Here is an 11,223-nt window from a genome sequence, read left to right on the forward strand (position 1 = left end):
ATCGTGCACAGAACAAAAAAAAACAAAGATTTGAAAGGAAATTTTAACGCTTAGTCATCGTTTACTTCGAAACAATTGGGCCGATAGGACAACATTCTCTCTGGATTTAACATCACTTATCAATAAAAGGACGAAAAGTTCCGGATACGATTTATTACAGATGCTACATCAATGGCAATCCGCAATGCAAAGCGTCTGCAGGCTGTGAGAGTTCTGCTGTTTATTTAAGTTACTTTAATTACACTGCGAATTTTGAACAACGACGGAATTGCTCGTGTTCTATTGCGTAACAAGTTGTATCGTAGTAGTCACTGGTGCAACCAGGGCTTTTTCCAACATCTTTATTTTTCTGGAATTTTTCGGATGTTATAAGTGGTGAGTATACCGAAATATTAGGCTTACATTCAAAAAAAAAATTATTGAATAACCTGGGAAGTTTCAATTTTTGCAGTGGTCCGCTGGATATCTAATACCTCCACGGTCTTTCTAAAAAATCATAGATCACACAACCTTACCAACCGGTGTATATGTAACAGAGACAGGTCATAAACGATCGATATCTGTCAACGGCTGTTCAACAAACTTCTCCTCGAAAATATAAAAAAAATAAGGATAGAATAATAAAAAAAAAATTCCGGGCTCTTACTGCTAACGGAATTGCGTGATCATCGTCATAATCGTAAACTCACGCCATCCTTATCCATTCGACGGAAGATTCCAACACCGTCAATTTCGTGATATACTGCATTTAATATATAAATGAGTAATATAATATAAAAGTGCATGATTGATGAATGTTTTCCCACGCGTTCCATATTACCATGCGAACTCGTTTCGGTTTTTTCCCCTCTTCAACACCAAGTGAATGTAAACAGAATGACATCAGAACGATGACTACACTACTGGATTTCGAACGGGCACAATATGACACATAATCCTTTTCGGGCAGGTTTTATTTGTTCAGCAGAAATTATAGGATAAATGTCTGGAAGGAGGGAGTAGCCCAGTGCTAAGTGAGGTTCGACTGTGACTACACAACGGATCGATGTTGGGTCAAAACTGCCCCGGTACGCAAGCCAAGTCTTTCATTCAACCGGGGTCGATAAATTGGTCTGTCCAGACTTGTCTGGAAGGATAAAAACACTGTCACTTGATACATCCGAGGGCCCACGCAATTCATTGTATAGGCGCTGCACACTCGTTCAAAAACCTCAAACGATCCCGAATTGAAGCGAACGCCGTCGCGAATCCATAAGGGAAAAGTGATGCGCTTAATACTTTATAAGAAAAGTGAGAATAAACAAGGATACCTAATTTTTACTTCAGATTTTTTCCATTCATTTCGCATTAGGAAAGTTTTAAGGTAATGAAGTGACTTTCACTGAGCAACACAATTGTATTTGGATACTTTGAAATTTTCCGGATCTAGTCTCCAGGTTCAGTAGACACTTAGGCGCTAGCAGCCCTACACCTTCACTAGCAATAAAAGCCCTTTCCTTAAGAAAAAAAATCCATGAATGAATCATCCCGTCACTATTTCATTTCTACTTTTTTTTCGTAGACAATTTCCATAAGTCAGCAATATCTTTTCGGAGGAAAATGTGCAAAAAAAGGAAATATTAACAAAATTTGCAGAAATACAGTTTAATTCCACATAACAACCTCTTTTCACCAACTACCACGTATTCTACTTCATCAGAGAGTCCATTTAATATTTTGGAACATTTTTTAGAAAATGAACGAGACAGGGTGGGGGGAGAGAGCTGGAGAAATAGAATTCGGACCTTACGAAAGTTCCAGGACCTCCCTACATGTTCTAACATGATCCTACTTGCTTGGGAGATAGGTATCCGGTAAAAACATGACAAGATTCCATTCGGTCTCCCCTCCAGTTTCCAACCATTGGATGAAGCCATGGAGAGGAAGCCGGATGTGTACGTATTACCACGTTCTTACCTGATATCCCCAAAACATGTAAAAACAAGTTATAACACGTAAGGCCACAAGTACATCATTATTTTCAAATTCAAAATTTTTCTTCAAATCAATATCTAAGGTTGCGGAACTTTCGCCGGGTACGAATTCTAGACGCTTATGACTGGGCGCACGGTCGATGGTTCGGAACCGCCCTGGTGCTAACCAAGCCCTAGATCCCTCCGGAGTCGATAAATTGATACAGAAGATGTCTGAGAGGATAAAAACACTGATTTGACACATCGCTTCGATCCAGGAACGCGTTGTACGGCTTCCAAAAGCCTCAAACGATTCTGAATCGAAGTCAAATGCGTGGGGGGCATCCCTATATTGATTTATCAATGCCTTGCGCGTTATCCTCCATCCTATACTCCTCCTTTTCGTGTTACTTATCCTGGATCCTACAAAACATTGTTTCTAGTCATTTTGAATGAGAAACACAGAATATTTAGGACGGTACAACTAGTTGCAGCGGAAAATTTGCAACAAAGTTCTTACTTCTTAGTTCTACTTTTTACTTTTTTTCGTTTTTTTTTTGTTTTTATGAACATGAAACGGCGATGTAAAAATAACTAAGCATTGTAATATCCCCTTAGAAATGTAAGTCAACGATAGATTAGATGAAGGAGTTTATTTTAAAGCGTTGACGTCACATATGTTTTCAATTAAAATATGAAAAGGAGGAAATTTCGACAATAGAAAGATTAAAGGATGAATCCATTCGCTTGGGATCCTCTAACACCTTCACTTCAATTCAGGATCGTTTCAGATTTACGATCGCATGTCTAGCCTACACAATGACTTGTGGGGGTCACCCGATGTGAAAAGTCAGTGTTTTTATCCTTGCAGACAAGTCTGGAACCAACTTATCGACTCCGAAGGGATGAAGGGCTTGGCCGACACGAGCACGGTTTTGAACCATCGACTGTACGTGGCCACAGCGCATCCCTTAACAATTGCGCTGCACCCGCCCACTTGGAAAATAATAACGGTGAGTTTTATAAAATAAGTCCATAGCATCATTACCTTTAGGAGAAGGCTTCAAATCACATAAGGGAGGTATGTGAAATAAAAATTTCCCCGGAATTGTTAAAGAACTGAACCTTTACGTGTTTCTCATCATAATGTACTACGACATGCAAATTAAAATGTGCAACAAAAAAAAACTATTGAATAAGATATTCAGCAATGATTAATTAACGTCATTTTCTCATGTAAGCATGAGGGGCATTTTGTCAGTCCATGTACAAAAGAAAAAGAGAAAAAAGAAATTTTATTAGAGGATTATTAATTTTCTTAACGTTTAATGTGACATCCGGACAATCTTCCGCACAAATGTGACTAGAAAAAAAACGAGAAAAACTAGACTAGACTAGAAGAAAAAAATGATGGATAAAGAGAAATATTTTGTTCTGAGGCAGAGGAAACGATGGAATAGGCTAAGAAAGCAGATATAAGGCATTAAATGTGGGCAACCTTCACAGGCAAGGCCGGCCACATTTCATTTCCGTTATGACTGGATGGATCAATTTACTAGTGGGTCATCAATCTGGCCGTCCGTGGATGTCTGGATACTGTATAGCATTTATTAAAGGCAGCAGCATATTCGCGAAACGAATTGTTCGGGAATCTATGGGGAGAAAATAGAGTATCGGGATGTAAATTACGAAAATAAGTATGACTCCGATCAAATCCAGCGTAGTTTCACAGCTCTAAATAACAGCGTGGGAAACTGCGTTTGTTCCTACGAAGCACGTAAGGACACGTCATCCTTTGAACATGATCTTGTTCCCTCAGTCGATTTTTCATTAGTTTCACTTGAATAGACTAGTGAGGAGACCCCAATGATTTTGATTTTCGGTACTGCTGGCTCGTGGATAAGGGTGCGTGCCTAAGGATCCAGAGTTCTAACGCACCTCGTAGGAATAAATGCTGTAATAATAAATGCTGTAAAAAATAGATTTTTAGGATGTAATCAAATGGTTATGGATTTAGTAGCATCATTATTGTTGCAAATGACTAATACTTCTCCATATTTATAAAATATTTGTTTGAATCTCATCTCATACCTAATATTTCTTTTCCATCGATTAACGTTCGAATAGTCTGGAATTTTTTCTTTACATTCCATCAGGATTTCCTTCAGGATATTAGGAATTGACATTTCCGACCAGATTAAGCACCACACGACCGAAAAGGATAGATGCGAACTAACGATAAGCATGGGTACGTATATGAACTACCCTATTTGTATTCATCTAGTAAATTTTTTGATTTCAACAATGCATGGTTTTGCGACATCTAAGCAAAAATATCGGACGTAAATTTAATTTTACAGCTGTTATAAAAGGATAGGGAAAAGAACAAGGATTCCTTGAATTGTCAGGATAAATCTGAAGATGTTGACGTATGCCTCAAAGTTTTCTCAGCACATCAACACAAGAAATATGTCAACGATTTGTAACGTGCGCCAATTCTCACGCCGATTTCTCTTTCCCATTTGTTATGCATTAGGGCCAGGAAAAACTAATTCTATACGCAGAAAAGCGAACATCTGAGACATCGTAGGCAAATTTGAGGTGAATCACGAAAATTTTGACAGGAGGTTTAAATATTGACGTGAATGAAGAAAATTTTGTGTATTTGATAGTTTGATCAAGTAATTCAAGGAATAATAGAACAGACTAGACCAGTGAAATGTACAGAAATGCGAAGTGCGAAAGTTCGACTTTCCTTGAATCTTGGCATAGAGATTTAGGCTTTTTTGGTTTTTGTTTCCGGGTGTAATATCCTAGGAGATGATGACTTGTTCTGGATGAAGCATTTGAGAGGATATATTGCAAATGTTCTTACTTTCCAGGCTCTGACTAAAGCGACAACGCCGAAACGTTAGCCGTAATCAAATTTGTTAACAATTTTAGCTGTAGCTTAAATTCGACTATCAACAAGTTGTACAGAAACGGTTTACTGTATCACAGAAGAAAAACGTATTGAATCTTTACGAAATAATACTTGGCTTAGTGTCCAGCCTATACTGGTAACACTTAACTGGTAGATATGTCTTCTGTCGTCGGTAGGTTAGAGAAAGCAAAAATAAAAAAACGAGAACGGCTGCAAGCACTTCACGCACGATTACTTACTCATTGAAATAACTCAATCGACTGCGAATTGTTCAAGAACCCATATGTTTGAAAAGCCAACTTTCGGATATACTTGATAAGTTGAGGACGGATATATTCCTCAATGAAGGGTAAAGGATAAAGTGTCTGGAGTTAGTCAATCCGCTTGGGATGCGCCACCACGTTCACTTCAATTCAGAGTCGTTTGAGGTTTATGAACGTGTAACTGGCCCATACAATGACTTGCGGTGGCTAGCCGATACGTCAAGTCAGTGTTTTTATCCTCCCAGACAAGTCCGGCACCAATTTATCGACCCGGGAGGATGAAAAACTTGGTTAGCCCTAGGACGGATTCGAACCTCCGATCGATCGTACAGGAAGCAGAACCTCTAACCGAATGCGCTACAACTGTCTTACAGTCCTCAATGTATTAAGTTTATTGAATATATTATTTGCTCAAGTGATAAGAAAGTTATAGAACAGTGCCAACGGAAGAAAACACCCCTTAAACTTTACCTACGTCTTGACAAATGATATCTTCTTGTCGAATATACGAAAATCTAAACCTTTCTGGGACATCGGATTTGATTCCAATCACCGCCCAATTCTTCTCTTCTTGAAGGTACGATTTCAGAAAAACAGTCGAGGAGTTTCGCCTCAATCCAAAATCGACATGGCAGGGATGAAGGACGGAAAATGCAAAAAGAATTTCCGCCCCGGCTGTCGATAAACTTTCCATAACGGACCAAGAGAAAGAAAATGAAAAGGCGATGAAAATGCGATTCAGGCAATAAGCAATATGTTCGCCTTCGCATCTGCGGGGAACAGATCCACTTGCAACTGCACGGCATTGGTGATGACATCCAGGAGAAGCATCTGAAGAGAAAAATGTTTGTGTCGTCAGCTGAAACATGATCGCCTAAACGAACTGAAACCGAAAGAGCAAAGACGTTTGAAATCCCATGGAAGGACAAAAGCACAAGGGAAACTTAAGTTCTACTAAAACAATTCAGCAACAGAATGAATAGGTGTTCATGTGTCCTTATTACTCTTAATGGAGTCATTGTCGGTGAGGACACTCAGTCTCAAACCGACCAGTGAAGAACCATCAATGAGTATGAGATTCCGGATTGTGTCCAAAAAATGAAGAATAGAAAGTCTAATGAAGATACTGGAATTAGCGTGAAAGTGCTGAAATCTCTTTTATGGATTCCTGAGATCACGAAGATTATCCGTTCGTTATAAACTGACGAAAAAGTATTCGACTCGTGGATACACGCTATTGAATTCCACCGTGGGGGAAATTAATCGTCACGAGATCCTTGAACTACCCAGGAATGTCTTTAGTGTGTGTCAAGAACAAGGTCGTAAAAGGTCGAAATCATTCTGAACGAGGAGAGTCGAAGGCGTATCGACCAGGCGTTCGTCGTTAAGAGAATGATCAAAATAGAAAGTTTTGTGAAAAAGAAGAAGCTACCAGTGTTACCCTTTTTGTTCAATTCTGTTGTCGATGACATCATGTGTAGAGCGGTTGAGCAGTGCCCAGTTGATGTTGTTGATGGTTCTAACACTATTCGGGCGTTCGTTGGTCGCTATCAAGTACACCGCCGAATTAGTAATGTTCGCCCTAGCAGCGCGAATTTGCAACATGTCGTCGAACTTGTATCGAAACCAGTTGAAGCCTACGGTCTACGACTCCTCCCTGATGAATGTGAGCAAATGTGGGTTTCCGTGAACCTTTTATTCAGGGAAAACCGACGACCAATCGAAGTTGTGGACAAGTTCTGCTATTTGGATTGCATCCTAAAACAAATTAAGGCAACTAGGTGAGGAGATATTTAGCAAAGATGTGCCATTCAACTCCTTAACGAAATGCTTGTAGTCGATCCCTAGCGCTAACGAAGTCAATCTGCAAGATCGAATAGGATGGACTCAGATATGTTTACTCACCTCGACAAAGACGTGGATAAACCGCATTAGCCTATGATATCCGCTCGCCGTTTAAGTAAAAAGTACGTCATATTAAGCTTGTTCGGGAATCAATGCAAATTCTTCGTGGTTGTTTTCTGTTATGTGGTTTTTTTTTCTTTCACTTATTCTAAGAAGGAATATCGCTCAATTTTGTAGTTCTATACAGAAAAGAGAGCAAAAGCGTAATTCATGCGTTTTCTCCAGATATAATCTGGATTTCTGATATGATTCATTTTTATGGCAAGTTTTGATGATTGGAAGAAAGGAGTCAAAAGAGCAACTTCGACAAGCTTACTTTTACAAAGCCTGACTCAATCCTAGCACAACACGAACAGCTCGAAATATTAATGAGGCTTGGGGCTAGGGTAGCGTTAGTGAATCTAGGCGTCACCGTTACTTTCAAAGATATAAGCGTGACTAATTCGGCTTTGAAATGAGGAAGATCCATCTGGATTTATGGATTTCCGATGGTCAAAAACTATACGTGATCGTAGACTGGAGAAACGGGTGGGTTCTCGCTCATTTCTTCCTAATTGCTTTAGAAGACGGCCCGGAAGATGCGCCTTCGAGCGTTCCGGGGCGCTATTTTCTACAACGAGTTCTATTGGAGCGCGCCAGCCCTGTGCACACACCATACATTCCGGGCGGTTTTCTTTACGGTGATTAGAAAGAAATGGACAGAATCACCCTCTTCCCCATAATCTACGACCCCGTATAGGCATAACTCACCTGAAACCCGTACCACCCCAAATTCGTGGGGTGATGCCTTTAACCCAGAACTTCCTCTACGATCAAAATCATTTAGGATATTTAGGAAAACAGAATCACATAGCTATGGAGAGAAAAAGATGACTTGTTGCCAAAAAATTTTCTCAGGTATTTTCCACAAAACAGACATCAAAATCAAAATTAATTAGCGTATATCCTATTCTCAACCGAATTCTTTGAAAAATTTTACAGCAATGAAGAGACGATAAGGCGTAGGAAACACGGCAGTCTTTATCAAAGTACTCCAGAAGGATTTCTAGTTAGCAGTAAAGAGAACGAGAGGTAACGTTTGTTTGGATATATGAGAATTGATACGGTGGTTTCATTTTCAAAAGCTCGAGAAAAACTGCTAACCATATCCAGTTACACATCATTAATAACGAAGAAAGCTGTTAGAGAACCAGAGGACACGCAAGCAAAACATCCTAGAATATCCTGGAACTTCCTTTCAACGCGGGCGATAAGAAAACTTTAGCAGGTGAATTTTCCTGGGATATGCCATTTGAGTTATGCGATCGATAAGAAACAAAATGGATATACAGTGGAGAGCAAAAGTTTAGAGATTTTTCTCCTCTTCAAGCTTTTGCTCTGATTCCTCGTATTGTTTTAGTTAAATCCTGTGCATACAATCAATACAAGAGTGATGTAAGAAACGCAATTTATTTTTTGAAAAGAAGGATGAAAATTGCAGGAAAGAATTTTCTAATTTTTGTTTTATTTGACGTATCGCGGAGAAAGGTCCGTACTAAGCCAATAAAACTAAAACTAAAAAAAACAAACTAAAATAAAATAAAATAAAACTGGATTTTCTTTGTAGGGCGAATAGAGCGCGCTTCATCGAATAGTCACTTTCGATATGATCCTTTCCGGCTCTGAAGACGGCGATTTTGCCGAAACGGTAGCCAGCAATAAAGGATTGTAAAAACAAACCTCGCGTCTGGATCCAATTAAGAACACTAAAAGTGCTCTCCTTGCATAATTTTAGCCTTCTCTTGTCGCTCTTTTATCATTTTCTACAGGTTTTTTTTTCTGACAAATTTCTTTGTTTCAGCTAAAATAAATAGATAAAAAGCAGATAAAATCAGGAACTTTAAAAGGTGAATTTGCCTGGAATTATGGGATGTGAGTTTTGGGATCGATAGGAAACACCATGAATACGCAGTGGCAGACAAAAGCTTCGGGATTTTTTCCTTTCCAAGCTTTTCCCCTTCTACATTTGCAAGAGCTTGTTATCAAAACTGTTTCTTTGCGTGCAAAGAAGAAAAACGTCGCCACTCCATAAAATATTCACCCAGGTACTGTTATCAGAATTTACCAAGGTTTTGAGAGGTAAAAAGTTATCGTGAAGTTTTTTAGGAGCGCCAGACCAAAGAGAATTATTGAAAGATTCCTAGCAAGCTGGATACAATTTACTTATAACCAGAGTGCCTTCAAAAAAATCTGACCGTATGGCTTCGTTTTCAACGTGGATTAACCGTAAATGTTTGATTTTTTTCCCAAAGTTCTGCTGATAATATTTAGGGATTCAAATTAACTTTGTTAATGACTTCTTGATATGATCCACAAAATAAGCTTACGGCACTTCGAGTACCGTTCACTATGGAATCACTCAACCGTCAAGTTTCATGAAAATCAGATTTAAATACGGTATCCATTGAAGGAGCGCGCTTTCTATGTTCTAATTTCTAATTAGGTTTTTTTTAACCTTGCCAAATTGAGCATTGGACCTAAGTAGCCGCGTCCCCGTGATTTTAGCGGATATCAAAGGCATCATCCCTACGAATCTAAGGTGATACGGACTTTTGGTGGAGCATTTGTATCCGGGATCCTAGATTATGGAGAGAAGCATGGTCCCGTTCACTTCTTCCTAATTGCCGTGAAAAAACGACCAGGAAGATACGGCTTCGAGCGTTCCGGCGCACTATTTTCTACAACGAGTTCGATTGGAGCGCGCCAGCCATTTGCACGCGCCGTATCTGCCGCTCCGTTTTTTCCGGTAATTAGGAAGAAATGAACAGAATCACCCTCCTCTCCCTAATCTCCGATCCCGTATACGAATACTCCACCTGAAATCCGTACCGCCTCAGATTCGTGGACTGATGCCTTTAAGTGAACGCGTTGGTGGATCCTAAGCGGATTGATTAGCGCTATGCACTTTATCCGTTACTACTAACCAGCTGCTATACCGTATGAAATCTTAAACTCTATTTACTTAGCAAGCGCCACTCAACAATGTTTACATAGTGTTATCAGCTGTGTACAGATACATGCTGGTTAACATCTAAAGGCCGATATTTTCTTGGATTTTTTTTAATTTCAACTTAAAAATCACTACTTTATATCCTTGATAGTTTATTGAGAGCAATATGACTCTGATATACGGTAATATTGATAATTCTCTACCAACAATTACTGTTAGTGTTTCAAATTCAACCTTAATCTTAACAAATCTAGATGGTGTGTGGAGGTCCTCGCTGGAAAAATGTAGCAGTGATCACTGTTAGGTTGAGGAATAAGTCGCCATCGTTTTTCTATTCAAAATGGAAATTGCACACAGAAATGAAACACCTTTCAAAAATTTCACATATTATTCAAAAGAGAATTTTTTATTCTATAAGAGAGTACAATCCAAACTTTAATGCTGTTGACTTTTTTTTTAAATCAACCGAAGCATTTTCGAAATGATTTTATTTTTTTTCTGGATCTAATCCTAACGATGAACCCGACAAACCTTAAATTGGTGCTGTGTGTAAAAGAAAATAGAGATTAAGTAGACAAAATGAGGCATTTTCGACACGATGTTTTTTTGTGGATTTTTGTGGATCTGATTTTTTTTTCGTACATTTGATCCTGGCGATAAACCCGTCGAAGCTGAAATTGGTTTCATTGTGTATTGAGAAGAAGCAAAAACCTAAAAATAGCCCTCACCATTTAACATCACATTTCAAAAGTGGGAATTTTCACTTCAGAAATTAATGAACCACCGATCTACCAAATTGTCGCAAATTGAGGCAATATTCATTTCCCTACAATTTTTTTTTTTGAAAACAAAAAAAAAACTGTATATTAATCAACAGTATACGCTATGTTGTCGCTCTTACCTCAGGTTTTTCAACAAATTCTTCTCATCGACTAGTAATTTTTCGACTCTTTCGTTGGTTTTATTGGTTCTGCCTTTTTTCCACTTTTCTGTCGTGTCTTTCCAAGTCTTTTTCGTATTTTTTTTGGATTTTTCATCCCTCATTCGGTGCTTTGATTCACAATAGAAATATAGAGCGGTTAACATAAAAAAGAGGGGGGGACGCTTTTTAGCACCACTCACTGCAGTTCTCGATTCAGGTCCCACATCGACTCTAGCCACTGGCTCCACCGCACCGCATCAGGCGCAGCC

At 38.9% G+C, this 11,223-nt stretch overlaps 2 protein-coding genes across 2 annotated transcripts; one reads left to right on the plus strand and one right to left on the minus strand.

The window, feature by feature from the left end:
- Positions 1–238: 238 nt before the first annotated feature.
- RB195_012838 (uncharacterized protein) lies at positions 239–2,920 on the minus strand (the record flags this gene model as incomplete). Its single annotated transcript, XM_064202402.1, has 3 exons — positions 239–349; positions 429–486; positions 2,841–2,920. The coding sequence occupies 3 exons, from the start codon at positions 2,918–2,920 to the stop codon at positions 239–241; spliced, it is 249 nt and encodes an 82-aa protein (XP_064058283.1).
- Positions 2,921–6,530: 3,610 nt separating this feature from the next.
- On the plus strand, positions 6,531–6,923 carry RB195_012839 (uncharacterized protein; the record flags this gene model as incomplete). The annotated part of the gene is made up of 1 exon (XM_064202403.1): positions 6,531–6,923. One exon carries the CDS (start codon positions 6,531–6,533, stop codon positions 6,921–6,923), a length of 393 nt encoding a protein of 130 aa, XP_064058284.1.
- Between the last annotated feature and the right edge of the window lie 4,300 nt (positions 6,924–11,223).

Source organism: Necator americanus, chromosome V, assembly GCF_031761385.1.
Source record: "Necator americanus strain Aroian chromosome V, whole genome shotgun sequence".
In the NCBI taxonomy this organism is placed as follows: domain Eukaryota; kingdom Metazoa; phylum Nematoda; class Chromadorea; order Rhabditida; family Ancylostomatidae; genus Necator; species Necator americanus.